This window comes from Barbatula barbatula (genome assembly GCF_947034865.1).
Source record: "Barbatula barbatula genome assembly, chromosome: 20".
NCBI lineage: Eukaryota > Metazoa > Chordata > Actinopteri > Cypriniformes > Nemacheilidae > Barbatula > Barbatula barbatula.
In genome coordinates, this window is record NC_136783.1 from 20,131,525 (window position 1) to 20,153,596 (window position 22,072).

At 38.0% G+C, this 22,072-nt stretch overlaps 1 protein-coding gene across 1 annotated transcript in view; it reads left to right on the forward strand.

Annotated features, from left to right (window-relative positions):
• Positions 1-22,072, forward strand: part of cacna1da (calcium channel, voltage-dependent, L type, alpha 1D subunit, a) — a gene marked incomplete at its 5' end in the record, with an annotated part of 60,113 nt that overhangs the window by 31,169 nt on the left and 6,872 nt on the right. The window contains 22 exons of the mRNA XM_079482853.1: positions 476-535; positions 2,798-2,904; positions 3,097-3,184; positions 3,298-3,405; positions 3,534-3,586; positions 3,857-4,003; positions 4,286-4,487; positions 4,939-5,097; positions 5,528-5,638; positions 7,022-7,105; positions 12,991-13,023; positions 13,793-13,921; positions 14,031-14,096; positions 15,072-15,163; positions 15,282-15,441; positions 15,884-16,011; positions 16,218-16,314; positions 16,399-16,501; positions 16,946-17,047; positions 18,366-18,499; positions 20,323-20,439; positions 21,461-21,846. Coding sequence (XP_079338979.1) covers positions 476-535; positions 2,798-2,904; positions 3,097-3,184; positions 3,298-3,405; positions 3,534-3,586; positions 3,857-4,003; positions 4,286-4,487; positions 4,939-5,097; positions 5,528-5,638; positions 7,022-7,105; positions 12,991-13,023; positions 13,793-13,921; positions 14,031-14,096; positions 15,072-15,163; positions 15,282-15,441; positions 15,884-16,011; positions 16,218-16,314; positions 16,399-16,501; positions 16,946-17,047; positions 18,366-18,499; positions 20,323-20,439; positions 21,461-21,846 — 2,666 coding nt within the window. The remainder of the gene's footprint in view (positions 1-475; positions 536-2,797; positions 2,905-3,096; positions 3,185-3,297; positions 3,406-3,533; positions 3,587-3,856; positions 4,004-4,285; positions 4,488-4,938; positions 5,098-5,527; positions 5,639-7,021; positions 7,106-12,990; positions 13,024-13,792; positions 13,922-14,030; positions 14,097-15,071; positions 15,164-15,281; positions 15,442-15,883; positions 16,012-16,217; positions 16,315-16,398; positions 16,502-16,945; positions 17,048-18,365; positions 18,500-20,322; positions 20,440-21,460; positions 21,847-22,072) is intronic.

The window sequence follows — 22,072 nt, forward strand, 5'->3', positions numbered from 1 at the left end:
CTAGCAGCTGGATCCTCATAGTTCTGTTCACTAATGTGATGAAATGACGCGTAGACGAAATACACCAAATAAGGATTTCCGGAAAAAGTCGACACCGTTCTTTCATGTACTTGCTCAATAATTGGTTTACTCAAAATAACTTACAGACTGCCACTTTAAGTATGTGAATATAACAGATCTACTTGATTTGATTGATTAAGAACTAAAGCTTTGACTTTATAGTTTAATAAATGTATAAGTTTACAATTTATTGATTGTTCTTGTTGTTCTGTTCTAACTTTTTTCTTTCATGCTAAGGAAACTTCACTCTCTGAAACGTAACACCTTGGTATAATTAATAAAGAACACGTGTATATATATCTATAAATATAAAATATAGCTTAAGTTAAAAAAAGACATGTATGCTCAAGTAATTTGTAAATCATTTTTATTAATGCTATTAAACTTTGTCAAACATATACGTTGCTCTTTGCAGATACTTGGTTACTTTGACTATGCCTTCACGGCTATCTTTACTGTAGAGATCGTGTTGAAGGTAAACGTCCTGCCCTGTGCCCTGTGTTGTGTTGGTGTATGTTCAGTAACGCTGTAATCGTCTGGTTTATTCCAGGTCCTAGGCTATGCAGATTATGTCTTCACTAGTATGTTTACATTTGAGATCGTTTTAAAGGTAACCTGTCGGTACACAGGCCTGGCTGCATTACCTCACTGTGTGTCACCTGCTACTTTAGCATTTACCTGGCTTGATGAATCTCTTTTCTTTATCTTTTTTGAAACCATGGCACCTCTTTTACTAAAAGACTAAGAGAAAAGAAATGCGCATCTTCATCAAACACACACACATACACACACACACAGCACAAGAGTTGTCAGGTTTTCATGTCACGCCCACTTGAGTTGAAACTCGACTCTGATTGGACATCTTGAGGTTAAGGAAGTGATGCGGGAGAACCAGACAGAATGTGTCTGTGAAGTTAAAATGAAATATTTCTGCTTTAAATGATAGCAGCAAGTTGATAAGATGAAACTATGCAACTCTTTGTGAATTGGCAATATTGTCTCTCTCATGCCTTCTTAACCGATTGGCTCATATGCGGTCCATAAAAGAGGGGGCAAAACCAACCATGCTTGGATAGAACATGGTTCAGTATGCAATCCCCATTGACTGAGTGCATATCAATGCAATGCGACCTCCAGAACAACAGGGGGCAACGCGGTTACACGTTTCGATGTATATTAAATTATCTTCGTAATTTTAAACCATTATTATAGTAATATATTATTATATTTTAAATCAACGTTTGTCCTGGTGGTGTCTGGCTGGATCTGTATTCATATGCATTCAGCTGTTGGCCCCTTTGCATTCATGGTTTTGGAGCGACTTTCTTTGGGTTTGGCTGATCATTTCTGTGTTGAATATGAAGTTGCAGTAGGAGCTTTCTCCCCCATATTCAGTCTGAAATCTTGCTAAGGGAACCAGGTTCAATGTTCTTCAGATTGAAACGGCTCACATGAATGTGACAGTAAGATAAGTTCTCATTTCAGATCACCTAATAGACAGGATGCCATTCTGACTCTTTCGACAAGGGTTGCCAACTCTTTAACTCTTTCACTGTTTGAAGTGATAAAATGTGTGGACATGCACCCACAAACAGATAAAACAGAGACATTCTACCTTGTAGAAGCTAGTATAGCAGATATTATGTGCAATATTAGACATATAGCACATAAAATAGAATAACTATTATAATATAATAATATAATACTAGTAATTTTATTTTAGAGCAATACATCCTAAATAATAATAATAATAAATGTATTGCTCTCAAATTATAATAATAATAATTTTTATTTTATTTTTAAAAGGCAGCATTAATTATTATTATTATTATTAGTGGTAGTAGTAGTAGTATTAAACAATAAATCCTAAAAATGATTAATCAATAACAACAACAACAATAAATTAATGCTATTTTTATTTGTGAAAAGCAACAGTAAATTATTATTATTATTAGTAGTAGTAGTATTAAACAATACATCCTAAAGATGATTAATCAATAACAACAACAACAATAAATTAATGCTATTTTTATTTGTGAAAAGCAACAATAAATTATTATTATTAGTAGTAGTAGTATTAAACAGTAAATCCTAAAAATGATTGGCCAATAGCAACAACAATAATAAATAATAAAAAAAAATATTTGTAAAAAGCAAAAATAAATTAATAATATTATTATTAGTAGTAGTATTACATAATAAATCCTAAAAATTATTGGCAAACAACAACAACAATAATAAATAATGACTGTTTTATTTGTGAAAAGCAACAATAAATTGGGGATTTAAAAATAGATTGCGGCCCTGTTTTGTTTGGATTGGTTGGCAACCCTTCTCTATAATCTTGACCGTAGCCTATTCATTTGTTTTCTTCCTTTGATATTTATTATTTTTCCTCTTTCTCCTGCTCTATACCTCTCTTCTTTTGGATGTTAGATCCGTTTAAAGCTAGGCAACAAACAGCATGTTTTATTGCCTGGCCCCCTAGTGGCGGATTATGAAACAGAGTTTACTACTACATTCATGTTGATCAAGCCGTGAGGGTTTGGCTGAGTTACAGTAACATTAGAATCTCGCCTTTGGATCAAATCCATACACGCCATCCTTAAAAAGAGTGCATATATCTGTTTCCGTCTGTTTGAGTGTATGCATTTGCTGTTAGAGAGAGTGATTTGTTGTTGTGTGTTTGTCTTGTAATACCTCAGACCAAATCTTGACCGGTTGCTCTTTTCTTCAGATGACCACGTACGGCGCGTTTCTCCACAAGGGGGCGTTCTGCAGGAATTACTTTAATCTGCTGGATTTGCTGGTGGTTGGCGTTTCTCTGGTCTCATTTGGCATACAGTAAGTGATGAGTGCATTCCCTGCTATTGATACAGACAACTTGGATCAGCCGGGATTTGCATCCTGGTCCAAAAGGATATTCAGGAGGAATAATAAAAATAAGCACTAAAATAGATGATAAAACAATAAATAAATAAAGCAAACTATCAAGTACAGTTTGTCGATCAAGGAATTATCTTCCGTGTCTCGCAGATCATCTGCCATCTCAGTGGTGAAAATCTTGAGAGTTCTGCGGGTGCTGCGTCCGCTCAGGGCCATAAACCGAGCTAAAGGACTGAAGGTTCTGTCTCTTGCTTTATTTTAGTTTTACAGACGTTGGTTTTCGTTGGTACGAAAGGCAGATGGCTTACATGACATTATCCACCTCTGATTTTTAACCTTTGCTCTCTGCAGCATGTGGTCCAGTGTGTGTTCGTGGCCATCAGAACGATCGGAAACATCATGATTGTCACCACACTTCTGCAGTTCATGTTCGCGTGCATTGGCGTTCAGCTCTTCAAGGTGAGCTGCGATACACAAACAGCGAACTTGCAGTTTAATGCATGTTAAATAATACATGTATATATAAACGTATATACCGTACACAAACATATCCATATGCCAGACGTGATGTTTTTCTTTTTCTTTAGGGGAAGTTTTACCGTTGCAATGATGAAACCAAGTCAACCTCAGATGCGTGCAAGTCAGTCTGATCTTCATCTAAATGCAGCTAGCAAGTCAAAGTGATAACTAGCGGTGTCACAAAGTACCTAATAACAGTGATATTAATAACCATGATTTGTGTTAATACACATATGATAATGTTATAAATAATTCAGTGCCAGTTTCTGGTTGACACCCTGTCACATTTTGCAATTTTTGCAATTGATCTGATATAGTGACTGCCATAGTAATAACTAAGAGTATAGAAAAGACAAGAGCTTTATTTATTTATTTGGCTTCTCTTTCTCAGGGGAACTTATATCCTGTATAAGGAGGGAGACGTGAATCAACCGATCATTCAGAAGCGTCATTGGCACAACAGCGATTTCAACTTTGATAACGTGCTCATGGCCATGATGGCTCTGTTCACAGTGTCCACGTTTGAAGGCTGGCCATCGTAAGTGCCTGACAAAGCATCATAATATAGATCACAGTTCCACTTCATACAGCTAAATGTCCATAAGATGTAGGATATGACGTTATGTCTATGTTATGAATATTTATAATGATCAATTATAGAATCACACCCTATAGAGTATATACAATATAGAATATCACATTAAAATACATCTTAAGATAAACGGCTTTTTATAATATGTTATAGAAAACAGAGTATGGTTGATTATTTTGTGTTTTTCAAACTGTTTTTCAAAGATTTCTTCTCGTTGTCCGAAATAAGGTTGTTGTACAAAGCCATCGACTCTAACCGCGAGAACATGGGCCCGATCTACAACTACCGTGTGGAGATTTCCATCTTCTTCATCATCTACATCATCATCATCGCCTTCTTCATGATGAACATCTTCGTGGGTTTCGTCATCGTGACCTTTCAGGAACAGGGAGAGAAGGAATATAAGAACTGTGAGCTGGACAAAAACCAGGTGAGAGAACATCCGTAAATACCCAGAAGCACCGTATCAGTTTCGTGCAAACGAACAGTTTGGTTCCAAAATGAGAACTCGGTTTTACAAACATTTCAAAAATCATGTTTTTGTTTATTTGATCATGTTTTTATTGGGTTAGTTAGCTGTATTTTTCAGTTATTATGGCTTAAACCAAAACAAATCATTTATCTATTGAAATGCACAATTCAATTTTTTTATTTTATCTCATTTTGAAACCAAACTCTTCATATATGTAAATAAAATATAATACAATATGAATATATTATATTGATATTAATAAAAAGATAATATTTGTATTGTTTTGCCATTTTGTTGTGTATTTTCGTAAAAGTAGGATATCTGTTGGCTCACTCTTATAATTGCTTTAAATATCAACACACTGAAATGAAGAATAAAAGCCCTAAATATTTTTCCTCTTCTTTTGCAGCGTCAGTGTGTGGAGTATGCGTTGAAAGCGCGTCCTCTCAGGAGGTACATCCCCAAAAATCCGTACCAGTATAAGTTCTGGTATGTGGTAAACTCCACCGGCTTCGAGTACATCATGTTCGTCCTGATTTTGCTCAACACCATCTGTCTCGCCGTCCAGGTACTCTTCTTTATTCAATTCAGTTATATTTCTATTAACGGTTTCATCATAACAACATAAACAAAGGTTACTGCGCATATGCAAACTCTTGTTTCCCCGGCTTAACTTCGGTTACACATTCACAAACACTAAAGTGCCTGTAGATTATTTCTGATAACATTCAAAAGAAACCGAGAAGAAGCGTTATTTGGCTCAACTCCAATATGTAGAATGTAGGCTGTGATACCAAGCTTTGTTTAAATGCGACGACTCCAGGTCCCACTCATTAAATTGTTTATTTAGTACAATTATTATACAATAAAATATTCATATAAATCAATATTATGTTTAACGGTATCAAGCCTTTCACATTGAACTTGCTTAATGTTTAAATATCATTACAAATGATGTGTTTGTATTATAAATATATTTGAAACACTTTTCTCCGCAGCATTATGGTCAGTCTGAGCTGTTCAACTACGTGATGGACATTCTGAACATGGTGTTCACTGCTGTATTCACCGTGGAGATGGTTCTCAAATTAATCGCTTTTAAACCCCGGGTGAGTTTTTCAAACAAACCGATACGCAGCACATTGTTTCTCTTTAGGATGTTCAGATCAGTGCAATGTCAAGTCTGTGTCCGGGTGACTTAAGCAGGATAATTTTTCAACTTCCCGTCTCACTGTCCACTTAAAACATGCAGATCTGCGTTGCGAAGAAGGACAGATTGCTAGTAAGCATCTCAGAGTGCCGTGTGGTGCAAAAATGTTGTGTGCCGTGAATTGCAGTGAACTAATTCAAACGCATGAGCTCTCTGCTGTTTAATAAAGAGCATTTAGTATTTGAGTGGTGATGGGTCTATTCACACCAATAGTGAAACATTCAAACATTTGAGTCTTTCTCATGCTGTAATGCAAGATATAATCTATATGTCAGTACAGATATTATTGACTTTATTGCAAAATACAAGCGATTAAATATTACTGTTAAACATATCCTGTGGCTCAGTGGTAAGAGCACAGCACCTCGCTTGCAAGGCCACTGTCATGGGTTCGATCCCATGGGATTGCACATAGTCAGAAACAAATGTATAGTACAATTGTTAAGTGTTTAGAACGCATATTAGCTTCTTTTCCATCAACTGGCTTTAATTTGCACCTTTGCTTTTGCAAGACATTATTGTTACATTATTCATCTGTCAACTCAGAAAATTGTTTATGGATATTGGTTGAAAATATTAAGAGCTTTGTTATTTTTTTGTTTTTATTGTTGTCAAAATTGTTTTGAAGAGAAGATTTCCGACCCATTTGTGTTATATAATTTAATGTGTGACCATACAATATACCACAAAAACAGTTTGGTCCATTTATCATCATATGAAATTTGAAGACGTCACACACCTACTTACAGTTCGTGGCATATACTGAAGCTGAAGATCCGCTCTTGGTGTGGAAAGACCTTTAACGTTTTCTTTATATTGTGTGTCGATTGTTCCTTTAGAAATCACATTTAAACGTCATTATTCTGATTATTAATGAATCGCACGTGTGGCCGTTCACCCCCTCCGCGTCTCTCAGGGGTATTTTGGAGACGCCTGGAACGTCTTTGACGCTTTGGTTGTGATCGGCAGCATTGTAGACATAGTGCTGAGTGAGATCGATGTAAGTAAACCTCAGTTTTAGACCCTGTCCCCTTTTATCACTGCGTTCACCTCAAACAAACTGACAGACACAGACTTCAGCTCAGGGTGGACAACTTCTCTACTGACAACTTAATGCTTTGTAGAGATCTATCATCCGTTTCTAAACATCCATTTCTTTACCCTGTGTGTCCTCTTATTTCAACGCTTTTTTCTTCTCTCACGTCTCTCTTCTGTTCTTTCCCTATCTGCCTCTTCTTTCTTTCTTTTTCTTTCTTGTGTGTGGTGTGATTTTTATTAACAGCATTATTTCACTGACGCGTGGAACACGTTTGATGCCTTAATAGTTGTCGGTAGCGTGGTAGATATCGCTATCACCGAAGTCAACGTAAGTATAAACATCCTCACCTTTTTAAAATGTAGAAGCCTTGCAAGAAATGCATGTCTGAGAATCCACAACAATGTCTGTTATGTGTTATACGCCATCTACTCCACTGAAATAATGTATTAACTTTAATTACATCCGTATTGATTCAATGCAGCAGGGTTTTTTATATTTGCCTCAGAACGTTTTGTTAAATTTGAGATATTTTTCTAAATTCATAATTATACGTTTGGTTATTTTGCGTGAAGGTTGCAGTGTTTTTGCTCTGCAGTCTAGTAAGTACTCGATTCTTCTTTTCTGGGCAATTTAGTTTGTTCCAAACTCTTTTTAGGACACTTTTAAGTCAATAAACTACACTGCCACAGCGTTATCCTATCGCTTTCATATTTTACAGGATAGCACAGACATTGTTTTGCAAGGCTTCACTTAATGTTGTGAGTTATTGGTGTTGTGGTTAGAGGACATCTAACAATCACACTTTCTTTCTCCTCTGCTTATGTGAGAAAACATCACCTTTTGATCCCTGTGGACTCCGCTGCTATTAAACAATGAAAATGTCTTTGCTCTGTGTTTCAATGTGATTATTGTATTTATGAGAGTGTCAGAACGCCGTCATGACTGTACAAATGCATCAGCTGGTTTGTCTAACACTTGCTCTTCCATTCTGTCTCCATAGAAACTTGTAGAGGCAAGTATGGCGAGATGTGATCCTCTGTTTGGTTTTGTTCTGCTTCATATTGGCTTTCTTATGCTTAGCGTTATGGGAATAACAACGTCCTTATAAAACTTTGTTTGGCATTATTGTGACGATAGAAAGATCAATTTAGAAAAAAGCATTTTTGTGCCCTGAAGTAAAGCACTGACAGGCTTTCTGTGGCTTTACGGATTACAAAGCAAATCAGCATTAATGGTTGATTTTAGAGGACAGGAAAGTTGACTTGTTAAAGGATGAATCCACCACTTCTCAGCACCAAACTTTAAAGGTTAGCATCAAACATGAAGTCTTAACCAGGCCACCTGCACGCGTCAAGATTCAAGTTCTGTGTCGATGTTTGATGTCTAATGTTCACAAGGTGCCAAAGTGTTGATCTATGACATTTTTTGCTCTAGAAAAGCACACATGTATGATCTAAGGATTTTCAGAAAGGTCATAAAAATCTCTTTGGAACGTTACAGGCGACGTTTAATGTTAAGCTTGAAGAGGGTGGTGCTGGGAAGTGGTGGAGTGGTTCTTTAAGAGTATGTTTACACGATAAAAAACTGAAACGTTTTTCCTTTGCGTTTTTGAAAAGTTTCACGTACACACGACAGCGTTGTCAAAACGGTCTGCATTAACATGGATCCTGGAAACAATATAACCTGTTTTAATATAAAAGCGCTTTTAATACATTTTGTCGGCGTGTATGTGTGTTTATAGGAGTGTCCATATAAATACAAGGTCTCTGCTGGTTGTGGTGGTGCAGTAAATCTTTCTGTAGAAATTAAAATAAGTATGTCACGCGGTGACATGACAAATCGAGTCCCCTGTTGAAATCGGTCCCCTTTAGGACCCCGCGTGATTCTGTTCCCTAGAAGAACTTCTAATGCGAACTCTTTTTAGCGCCCTGATTGCAATTCTTACCTGATTACATTACGACTTATGTCGCTAGTACTTTGTTAAAATGACCGTCTTTTTCACTAAATGCGTCATATAATAGTACATAAGTGAAGCTATGGATAGTGAAATCAAACCAATTTTGTTCTTACTGTTCTAGTTATTTACTATAATAAAACCATGGTCATTTTCAAATACCAAAAGTAGTTTTTTGTTTGTTAAGCAGATCTTGACCCTGAAATACTGGCGTGTTTGTTACATCAAGCTTATATGCGTAAACGTCATGTTATTTTAATGCTTTTATTTTATTTAACTCCGCTTTCGTAAGCCATACACCAACATATCGTGATAACAACGTTGTGATCGGGCATTGCAACTACCTACTAAATTGGGTCCTGAGTAGACACAATTCCCACGGGGACTGAAAACAGGTAGCAAGGAGGCCGCCATTTTTGTTTGGGGAATACTCGCACATGCCTACAGACCGAACGCGTAACACGCATGCGTATGACATCATCGTTTTTGGAAAACGCCTCCTTGAGAGTTTACACGAAAACGTTCTTTTTACCTTGCACTTTGAGATCCGTTTTCAAAAGTTTGCATCCTCAGTTCCCTAAAACGCTGTTGTCGTGTAAATGAACAGCCAAAACGCATAAAAACTTTTCTGTCTCGTGTAAACGACCTCTAGGTCCAGTGGTGGAGTTTTGATGTGCGATCTCTTTACAATCCTGTGCTTCAAAATACTGTTCAGTTTTAAGACACACAATCACTGATACACTCAGCTGTAGTTATTTACCGTAAGATATGGATCTAACAGGTATTTGTTTGATATTTATTAGTTTTAGGTCTCATCTCACACACCTGTCACTTTGTCTGAGCTGCTGAGCTATTTTTCTGGAGTTCTCACGTCCCTGCGTCCATATATAAATGTATATATGTGTATCATTGTATACGTCCCTATAGGTGTCTGTATCGTGGCCATTTTCTTTGGATGTGTTGTATTTTTGCGTTGAGTCTCTGTACGTGTTTATTGTGTGAATGTGTATGTGTGTTAAGAGAGAGAGAAAGTGCTTGTGTCCTTGTACATCTGTGGTTTTGTTTTATTTGTTCATATTATTCTGGATATATCTGTTTCTTCGGCTGTCTTTGTGCTTCTCTGTGGTGATAAAAGCATCAACTGGTTTCACAGCGTCAAACTTATTTGACTTATTTCATTCTGGCAATTGAATCGTTTTTTGAGAGACGCTTCAACTATTTTAAAGATCTTGTGAAACTTGGTTCTTTTATCACACATTGGTTTAGTATGCTTGCTAAATACGAGATATAAAGCATTAGATCATTACAACGCTGATCTAGCGTGCTTATATCTACACTGTTTTGCCCGTGCCCTGTTGCATGCTGGGATATGTAGATGCTAACATGAGCTTCGTTTTCTGCAGATGGCGCTTGGCCACCCGCTCCATTCCCCTCCGGTCAGTGCTCAAGCGGTGTGGTCATTGTGAAGTTTTACATCATTTCTTTCTTAACCATGTCCTTACTTCACCTCCAGACAGAATGGCTCTGGAGCTCAGAGTCGATCACATGAGGCTAAGCATCCCATCGATAGCAAACTAGCAAGTCAGACTAGTAGTTACATGTTAGAGAATTCTGTCAGATAGAGACATAAAAAAGACAACAAAAATGAGGACGTACAAGAACAGACGTAGACTGTACAAAACATGTGGAATTATGTCATCATATCAGTATTGTGCATTTCATCAGGACTTCATAAAGAAACCAGCATGGGTAACGCTTGTCTGTGTTAGCCTGACACATTTCCCTGATGTGCAGATTATTGCAACATCAACATCTGATGCTGTTCTCACTGATCTCAGGACTGTGGGTAGTTTTAGTGATTTGTCTGAGCTGTAGTCCAGTGGTTAGTGTGCCAGACACACACCTGTATACTGTATATAATATATCGTGCTCCTGTCTGCCTCATATATAACAAGTGATGGAGACACAGTATATACAGTCGATGTGATCATCATATCTAAGAGTTTGTGAAGAGATGGATATATTTGTGTGTGTATAGATGTGCTGTCTGTCTGCTGAGTGAGTGACTGTCTGTCTTTGTTCTGTCTCTCTATCTTCAGTGAGCTCTTAGAGATCTTGAGTAGAGCAGGTGTGTGGACGTAAGCCAGGCCGCATGATCCTCTCACTTTCTTCTCTTTTAATGCTCATCCGTAACTTTCTTCTATTCCTTTCTTTCTTTCTTCCATTCTTTCTTCCTTCTGCGCTTTGTTTCTTTCTTTCTTTCTTTCTTCCGTCCTTTATTTTCTTTCTTTTTCCTTCATTCCTTCCTTCCTTCCTTCCTTTTTAATTTTTCCTTCCTTTCCTCCTTCCTTTTTTATTTATTTTTTTAATTTTTCCATCCTTCCTTTATTTATTTTTTCTTACTTACTTTCTTTTTTTTCTTTCTTTTTTCTTCCTTCCTTTCTTGTTTCTTATTTGGTCTTTCCTTTGTTTCTTTCTGTTTCTTTCTCTCCTTTCTTTTTCCTTTTTTTCATCCTTCCTTACGTCCTTTTTCTGTTTTCTTCCTTTGTTTTTTCCCCTTTCTTTCTTTCTTTTTAGCTTCCTTTCTTTTTCCTTTTTTTCTTTCTTCCTTCTGTCCATTCTTTCTTTTTTTTCTCCCTTCCGTCCTTTCTTATTTCTTCCTTTTTCCTTCCTTCCTTTCTTTTCCCTTTTTTTCTTTCTTCCTTTCTTCCATCCTTTCCTTTTTTTATCTATCTATCTTTCTTTTTTCTTCCTTCCTTTCTTGTTTCTTATTTGGTCTTTCCTTTGTTTCTTTCTGTTTCTTTCTCTCCTTTCTTTTTCCTTTTTTTCATCCTTCCTTACGTCCTTTTTCTGTTTTCTTCCTTTGTTTTTTTCCCCTTTCTTTCTTTTTAGCTTCCTTTCTTTTTCCTTTTTTTCTTTCTTCCTTCTGTCCATTCTTTCTTTTTTTTCTCCCTTCCGTCCTTTCTTATTTCTTCCTTTTTCCTTCCTTCCTTTCTTTTCCCTTTTTTTCTTTCTTCCTTTCTTCCATCCTTTCCTTTTTTTATCTATCTATCTTTCTTTTTTCTTCTTTCCTTCCTTCCTTCCTTCCTTCCTTTGTTTCTTTTTCCTTTTTTTCTTCCTTCCTTCCTTCCTTCCTTCCTTCCTCCCTCTCTTAATCTCTCACACACCCTCAATTCCTCTCTTGCATTGGACTGTGAGAGCGCCCTCGGGTGGTGACTCTCTAACAGGGTTGTGTTTTAATGCATGGAGACGCTGCAGTGCATCTGGATTATTGAGCTCCCACCAGTCTTGCGTGTGCTGTTATGGCGAGCAAGTGTGTTTGAGAGAGTTTGTCTTTGTGTGTACGTGTGCATATGTGCCTGTCTGCTGATGCTTAAACGCATGTCCAATCACACGGTCTAAAATGCTTGCATCTTATAGTTTGCGCCTGTCATGCAAATGTGACTTGAGGAAAGTTAGACTATATGAGGGATGCCATATCTGTCTGGAGCCTGTGCTTTTGTTTTATTTCTGCGCTGATGAAGTTCTTCTTTTTCTCACTGTGTGGCTGTTTTCATGATGATTGTGTTTTTTGACCGTCAGATTGTTGAAGTATGTATTTTGTGTTTGTATTTATGAATAGCGTACAGTGTATTTATAAGCCAGTCTTTTTCCTACAGGTTGCTGAATTTAAAATGTAAAACAGAATTAGACATCTACGGCAACACTTATCCAGTTTATGGTTTATTTAAAGAGTCGTTTGGCTGCTGTTATTATCAGTTCTATTGTTTTTGAAGTATTATTTGACTGTTTCGTGACATTTCATTCGTATTTTAAGTGAATGTTTCTGTGTTAGTGTCAGATATAGTTTATTGGATAAAGTCTTGTATACAAAGTTGTTCATTGTATACAAGTGTGCTAGTCCTGTAATGTGTGCGTGTGCTGTACGTACTGTTGTCTGCTATTGCTTATATAATCCACAGGGTGTAAATAAGGTCATGTGATGAACCTTCAGGTTACATAAGCCCCTCGAGTGATTACAGTCTTGTCTCCTATTGCTGTTCAGTTTTCAGTCACTATAAGCAGGACGAGCTTACGGAGAAGTGTCTGTTCTTTCTTTTTGTTTTCTTACTGTTATAAGCGTGTGTTAGAAATGTTACAGTATGGTTTATGTTATACAGTAGCTTCTGTGTGTCTGTGAATGTTACGAGCGTGAAAGCTTAAGTGATCGCCCAAACGTTTTGTGCGAGCGATTAATTCATAGTCTTTGATTTTAAAGCCCACAGAGGCACCTCAGGTGGATGAGTCGGGGGTAAGAATTTCTGCCCCTCTTGGGTTTTTTTGCCCAGTTTTAAAATCCAGTTTAGCATTGTTTTCAGGTTTCCTTTTGAATTCTGGAGTTTTTATTAAAACATTATTACCTCTCATCTCTACCCACCCCTACCTTAATTACTTGCCTTCATGGCTTTGTTTGCTTTTAGTTTTAAGTTTGATATCTTTGCGTTTGGTTTGTCAAGATCTTGTTTTGGTTTGATTTCGTTTGACTATATTAGGGAGAGTGTCACCCAAACGTGATGAACTGTGTGTGAGTGTGTGTGGGGTCGTCGGCCCCTCACGTTTGTATCGCTGACACTGCTGCATGGTCAGGGCCCCTGAGGTCAGGTCAGGTCGCTCAGGTAAGATCGTGACCTCAAACTGACCTTTCAACCGTGAGGTGCGGGGGCCCGATGTAAGCTGGCATGAAGTAACTGGTTCGAGGGAGTCATGCTTGTGCCAATGCGTGTCAAGTATGGCAAGGTTTTCTTTATCCAGCATGCCCCCGACTGTCCCCTTCCTTTCTCTCTAGGATGTAAGCTTGAAACACAGAGTCTTTGGCTGAGTTTAAGTCAAACCAGTCTTAAGTGCACAGCATAGAAATTGTTGAGTGAAGAAAAAAATTGCACTAATTGTTTGATTTATTATTCAGTTTTTAAACTACAATGTGCTGCCCTATGCTGGTTTGACTGCTTCAGTATAGCCAGATGCCCTGTGTTAGTCTTGTATTTTAATTGGTTGGCTAACACTGACTCCACCCCTCGTAGAACACGGAGGACAGCGCTCGCATCTCCATCACCTTCTTTCGGCTTTTCCGAGTCATGCGATTGGTCAAGCTGCTGAGCAGAGGAGAGGGGATTCGAACCCTCCTTTGGACCTTCATCAAGTCCTTCCAGGTCAGAAAGCCAGTTATTATTCCCATCAAAGGATCTCTAAAGTAGGTTTATAACCTCATGTTTTTATGCTTTTATAGCTTTTGATATTAAACATCATCTCTTTTTATAGGCTCTGCCATATGTGGCTTTATTGATAGCGATGCTCTTCTTCATCTATGCTGTGATTGGCATGCAGGTCGGTATTGATATTCTGTTGCATGTATGCATATTATGAAGAAAAAAAAAGTTTAAACCGCTTTAGTCAGTTCTCATATTTTTATTTTAGCCCATAAGAAAGAAAAATCAAAGATGAGATCTGTGAGATTAATGGAGAGCAAATGGAAACTTTTATCTCTTTAAGTAAAGTAACCAAAAATTTCAGATTTACCAAGTTTGCAAACAAGAGTCAATATAACATTAAAGATTTAGGCCCAAATCCAGATTATTTTAGGATCCACATTCATTTTACAGCTCCATATTCTTTATGTATTTTAACAATTGTTTTAAGAAACGAACAATTTGTTTCTGTCTGTGATTCTCCTAAACTCCAAAACGAAACATCTGAATAGTTCACCCAAAAACAAACATTCTGTCATTTATTCACCTTCAAGTCGTTCAAAATGTGACTCTTCTGTGAAACGTTTTTGAGAAATATCTCAGTGGTTGTGTGAATACAATGGAAGTCGAAGGTGTTCAGTGTTGTTTGGTTACCAACGTTCTTTAAAATAAGGTTTGGAATGACATGAGGGTGCGTACATGAACACACAAACTCCATAAAGTCCTTCTAAACTATGAAACCACAGGCAATAAGATTAGACTAGATTAGATTAAACTTTATTGTCATTACACATATACAAGTACAGTGTAACGAAATGTAGTTTAGGTCTAACCAGAAGTGCAGTTAGCAAGTTCAGGATATACAGTTAGAATAAATACAGAATACAATATTAGGAAAATATTATACAGTGGGCATGGACTATGAAAATATTTTACAGTAGGTATGTACTATGAACAATATATACAGATGACTATATACTATGAACATTAACACTATGAACATTAATGTACAGGTGGATATGGGCAGATAATAATTTAGACTAAATAACAGTTCATCTAGAAGGGGGGACAAAAGTCCTAATTATTTTATTAGAAAGTTTAACTTGTCCTTCAGATGTTTGGGAAGATTGCAATGGTGGACCACACACAGATCAACAGAAACAACAACTTCCAGACGTTTCCGCAGGCCGTGCTGTTGCTCTTCAGGTCAGTAAACAGAATAAAAGCCCTTGAGGTGATGTCACAGTGCAGGATTTTAAGCCGTGTGTGTTGGTTAAACCTCTTTAGACCTTTAATAGAATATTTTGTGTGTGTTTGGGTGCAGATGTGCGACAGGCGAAGCCTGGCAGGATATCATGTTGGCATGTATGCCGGGAAAACTGTGTGACCCGGAATCAGACTATAATCCTGGTGAAGAGATGACCTGTGGAAGCAACTTTGCCATCATCTACTTCATAACCTTCTACATGCTCTGCGCCTTCCTGGTACACACATGACCCGAATAATGGAGAATCCCTATTCATTCTTCATGTAGTTAAATATAAACGGCTGTCATTGTTGCAAGCCTTATACACTTACATTGACATTGAAGAAACAGCTCACCCAAATCTAATTATTCTGTTGTCACCCTAAAAACCTGTAAAGGACTCTTTCATCCGTCGAGCACAAAAGAAGATGTTTTGAGAAATGTCTCAGTGGTTTTGTGTCCGTACGATGGAAGTCAATGGGGTCTAATGTTGTTTGGTTACCAACATTGTGTTTTGTTTTTGCGTTCTGCTGAAGAAATGATGAAGAATAGATTTTCATTTTTTACTAAATTGTCTCACACACTACATTATCAGAATCAACTTTATTTGCACATTTTACAAATAATGATACAAATAAATTCCGAGGAAACATTTTATTAATAATTCTTTGTCATTTTAGATCATTAATTTGTTTGTGGCTGTCATCATGGACAACTTTGACTATCTGACCCGTGATTGGTCAATTCTGGGACCGCATCACCTTGATGAATTCAAGAGGATTTGGTCAGAGTACGACCCAGAGGCCAAGTAAGGACGTGTAAATGTGTAGGAAAGAACTATTTCATTAATGTTTTAAATGCTTCAGTGCAGTTAACTTAAATGACAAGCAAGGGGAGACTTCTGCCTAGTGTCCTTTTCAGATTTATCAAAATGTCACCTTCTCTTTTGTTTTTGCCAAACATATTTGAGATCTCAGTCGTGTTTAACAGTCAGTGTCGTTCTTTTAACCTCAGAGGTCGAATAAAACATTTGGATGTTGTGACGCTGTTGCGACGCATTCAGCCTCCGCTGGGCTTTGGCAAACTCTGTCCTCACAGAGTCGCCTGCAAGGTAAGACATACAAACACACACACACACACACACACACAAACATTATGTGCAAACACACTCAACCCAGCTCTCTCATTCTTTCAGAGACTGGTTGCGATGAACATGCCTCTCAACAGCGACGGGACGGTCATGTTCAATGCCACACTTTTTGCTCTCGTGAGAACAGCCTTGAAGATCAAAACAGAAGGTGAACAATTGCTTGGAAAATATAAATAAAGTCTGTTAAAGGTCCAGTGCACGACATTTAGCATTATCTAGTGGTGAGGTTGCAAATTGCAAAACCAACTGCTCACTCCACCGCTCCCCCTCCCTTTCGAAGCACTACGGTGGCTGATACAGAACTAAGATGTCTCCACATTTTTGCTTTCTTTGCCGAAGGAGATGACGTATATTTACCAAACGCGCTCTGTAGAGCAGTTTGTCCGTTCAGGGCTACTGTAGAAACAACATGGCGAATTCCATGTAAGGGGACCCGCGGTGTATGTAGATAACAAAAACATCTTTATACGCCTCTGAAGACTAGTTATGTGTTTTATCTTGCATTCCTGTCAATAGATCCTCCAAATACATTACACACTGGACCTTAAGGGTAGCAATAATGTAGTTGTGTTAATAATATGTTGTGATGCAGGTAACTTGGAGCAGGCCAACGAAGAGCTCCGGGCCGTCATTAAGAAGATCTGGAAGAGAACCAGCATGAAACTTCTGGATCAAGTGGTGCCCCCTGCTGGTGGTCAGTCATATCAGTCTAAGAAATGCGCCGATATTCATTCGAATGTCATTAAGATGCCTTTCTTTTCAAACCTAATAGTCCACTTAGCATACACACACACACACACATATGTCATGAAAACAACACACACGCACACACACCAGCTTTGTCCTGCTGTTCCAGTCTTATTCTCCTGTTCGGCTCTCTGCGATGTGTTATGTTACATGTGTGTCATGTATGCTCTGGATCCTAAGTAGCGTGTGTGCGTGCGTGTATGTGTGTAAAGGCAGGTGAATGAAGATATGTTTGGTGCGTGTGTTTGGGCTTCGGGCTTGCATGGCAACACTGGCATGCGTTGTCCTTCTAAAAATATGTCTCTCTGTTTTTCTTTCTCTCTACTGCTTTATCTGTCTCTCTCTCTCTCTTTATCTGCTTGAGCTTCTCCACAGCTTCTGTTCCTCATTAACTCTTTTCCTGTTTATGTACAAGTTTAAATCGTCCGAATATTCTGAAGCAATTCTGTTTTAGGGTGGTGGCATGGAACTAATGTTGCCTCTTCTTTCCTGGTGTGTCCCCAAACATTGTTTAAAAAGTGAGACAGACCCCTGCTTCAGAATGTTTCTCTCTCACACACACAACCTTGTAGATGTGCACATTTACACACACATGGTCATTCACGCTTATACAAAACCTGTCTCTGAACATACAGCATTTAACACACACGCACACACAGTAATGTGCACAGACGTTTTGCTCAGTACCGCTTGCTTGCATGTTCCTAATACACCATTAATGCATATAGGACTAGATTGTAGTGAAGTTAGATTGCTTAGCTTTTCTAAAAATAAACCGCATATCTTTTGGCTGATGCTTTGCTATTTCTAATATAGCGTAGATCATTTACAATAGGCTTATGTCTGTTTGACAGTTGGAGACACAACTTTCTGTGGGGTTTGTAGGTTACGTAATAAATTAGCAGAAATAATCTGTATTTCTGCATGAAGAGCTCATTGAATGTGACCTGGTATTTATATAATAAATAATAAAGGCAGTCATGTTTAACAAAAACACTACGTTTCTGAAGCAAGGACTTTTATTCTATAGTGTATGTGTGCTTTTTGTTAGATGAAACTGTGTGTCTTTATTATTAAGACGTGGGTCACATTTTAAGAGCCATTCATGTAATCATAAAGTACATTTCTAAGATTTATTTACTTCTGCTGTTATTCTTCATAAAAACAAAGGCAGTATGACTTAGCATCAGATTCTGTCTGGACGTGCGACACCACTGAGGTGTGTGCGCCCGCGTTGAAGCCGTGTGTGTGGTCTGTTCACGTAGATGATGAGGTAACCGTGGGGAAGTTCTATGCCACTTTCCTGATACAGGACTACTTTAGGAAATTCAAGAAACGCAAAGAAGAAGGTCTGGTGGGCGTCCACCCAGCTCAGAACAACACGGCCATTGCCCTGCAGGTGAGTGTTTTTATATTGAAGTTGTTTCTTATTTTGATGCGTGACATGCTCTCTCTTAAAACGTTCATTCTCAACGTTTGTCTATTTCATGTGTATGTATGGGTTTTACGCACTGGCAGTGATTAAAATGCTGGACTACCTATCGACATCTCTGTTTCAACATAAAATTGCAGATCACTCTACATAGTCTTCTTTACATTGAAATGTCAAATAATAATGTTGGACTGACATTTCTTGCGTGATCGTACCCGACAGTGAAACTCCTAAATTATTATTTTAAGTGCGAGAGCGTTTTAACCGTTCATTTTTTAAATCCCCGCTCCTTAGGATGAGACGTTAAACCGATGTCCTGATTCTCTGTGGTCATTAAAAATCCCAGGATGCCCTTCGATTAATCCTGGACTAATTCGCCTATATATACATCATGGCCTCCTAATCATCCCCATATGTATTAATTGTCTTCTCTCCACCAATAAGCTGGTGTGTGGTGGACGTTCTGGCGCAATATGGCTGCCGTCGCATCATCCAGGTGAATTCCCACCTTCATAGTAAAGCGCTTTGAGCGCCCGGAAAAGCGCTATAGAAATGTAACTGATTCATTAATTTATGAATAATTTTTGTAGTTTCTTTCTACACCAATATATATTTAATCATTTTTAACAAACGGATTGTTAGGGAAGTTACGGACTGCAATCACATTTGTGGGAGTCAAGGTGCATAAGTTTATCTGAAAAAACAGCCGTGTGTTTATTTAAAATATTGAATTATTTTATAAAGATAAATGTTTTAACAATTACGTTCAGTTTGCAGATAGGGCTGTCACACTATCCCATTTTTCGCTTCATGGTCGAGCGAATCCGCCGTGGCGATATTATCACGGTACCCATCATAATGTTTCGTTTTTTTATGAACAAATCAGTCAAGTTCATCTTAAATGTGTATTCTCCTTGTTTGCCAACAAGTCACGCATTTGAGTGTAGCAATTAAAGAGCGAGTTTGTTATCATTGTAGTTCTCAAGGCAAAACTTTAAACGGGTGCTGCATTATTTCCTGTTATCCGATAATCGTGGCTTTTGTTTTCAGGGTACCGGCGATACCCCATTTGCAGATATGCCCTGCTATCTCCCCTCCCATTGTTAAGCGTCAAAACACATAATTGCTCATTTGCATAAAGAACAATTCTCTTGCATTGCAATAGGTCGCTGCCAATCACTGTCAGTGTGAATGCCCCATAAGATTGAACTGTACCTGTACTGTACCTGTACTGTGTTTGAGGTTCAAATGGTGTTTGAGCTTGAATATCCCTCAGTGTGATTATGGTGATCTGTATGTGCATTCGTGTCTGTTGCATATTTAGTTTGAAGTGTTTGTATTGATTTAGCATCACTTCAGAATTCACGTATCATCCTTTTAAAATGTTTTGATCCATTTTCATAATTCAAACACCTCTGTGTGTTTGACTTCACGTGACTTCATGTTAGTCTTTGTTCAGAGGGTTTTAGTGTGGTTAACAATACCAGATTTGATAAGATATCAATTATTGGCTAAATATTATAGATAAATAAGGTAGAGTTTAGTATATTATTAGATCAAATAGTCCAGAATATGTGCCCTTTTGTGTGTCTTACTCTTTGTCTAATGTGATTGTTTCATCTTTCATGAATTTGTCCTGTCCGGTACTGTCTCGTGAAAGCCTGTTTGTGTCGATTTGTCCTGTGAACCGACCCCTTAGTGTGTTTACGAGACTTGTCAGCGGTCACCATTTTCGTGTCCATGCTGTTGAAGTGGCTCCATCTTTAGCTATCCTGTCGTCACGGTTACAGGCCGGCCTCCGTACGCTGCATGACATTGGGCCAGAAATTCGCCGCGCGATATCGTGTGACCTGCAGGATGACGAGCTAGTAGACTTTATACCCGAGGAGGACGAAGAAATTTATAGGGTAAATTACTCAACTTTTATGACCTCCACCCTTTTCCCTTTTCGATCTGCACCTCATTTTCTCAATTTTACTGCCTGGTCAAAATGGAAGTTGTTTTTAAGAGCAAGGGTTTCTTTCAATGAGTTGTGCGCCATCCCCGGAGGTCGTACAAGCTTATCAATTGGATTAAGACAGTGTACAGGGATAAATTCATCTAGGCCTGAAGCTGACGCACTTAAAGTTTGACATCGGAGGTTGCACTGTAGTATTCTTGTTGATTTTATGGAAGGTTTCATCATATATCCTAGTTTTGTCAGTAATGCTAAAGTGTTATATATAAATTCAATGTAATTCAGCCGATCTCTTGATCTCAAATTCAGTTCATTTCACTCAAATACAAATTCAAATGAAGTTTGAATTTACTCGCATCATATACCAGTGGTTCTCCACATGTGTTCCTTTACGACTGCTATACTAAATTCACACGTAAATATCCTTAAAATCAAACCGTGAATGTATTATCATTACCAAGAACTGGATAGGCCAAATAGAATGCAAAATAATAGGCTATAATAAGGGACATATTTATTAGAAATATGTTTTTATTGTATTATATATTTATATATAATTTAAAATAAATATTTGCTTGAAAATCATTTGTTTATTTATGTATTTTTCATTTAATTTATTTGTGTATCGACATTTTAATTAAGATAGTATCATCATCAATCGGTGAAAACTTACTTCGCTTCGTATATTCAAGGTTTCATATTAATTATTAGTAAATTCTGTATGAAATTTATAATAAATAACAATTATTTTATGGAATTTTCAACCGTTTTGAACATCATGATGACAAACCTGTAACCCGGGTCACGAACCACTAGTTGAGAACCACTGCTATATGCCATTTTACCTCCTTTTGAACCTATGTTTACCATGAGATCATATAAAAATGACAATAAAATACTTTCAAACAAACAGTCATTTCTTTGGCAGTGCAGGTTTTTTCGACCCTATGATCACAAGTATTTGTTCACAGCGAAACGGGGGGCTGTTCGGCAACCACCTCAATCATATAAACGGAGATCCCAGGAGGAGCTCCGGCCATCAGACGAACGCCACACAGCGCCCCCTGCAGGTGCAGCCACCCCCACATTACGCGCACATGGAGCAACCCGTGGGGCGGCTGGGTCGCGCCAATGCCATGGCGCAGCAAAATCATCATCGCCATCACCACCATCATCACCATCATCACAATTCCTACAACAAGTCGCCCAAGTCGACAAACATCAATCTCAACAATGCCAACATTTCCAGTCTACCCAACGGAGGGCACAATCGGTTCTACGAGCATGTGCCCGCCAATGGCTACCCAGGATCGTATTATGGAGAATACGACAAGCCCAGAACTCCTAATGGGCAAAGGTTATTGGTATTTTTTTATTCATCCATGTGGATTGGTGTTTTGATGTTTCACTCTTAGGTTCAGACCAAGCAATTAAACCGAGCGAGGAAACAGCCTCACATACTGTATTTACCGTATCAAATATGTTCCCTTTCCACCTCCCCTGTGTTTTTTCACCTTTCTCTCTTGTCTTTCTCCTTCCTAACCCAAATACTTTCTCTTGCATCTCTCTGCTTTCTGGAGCAG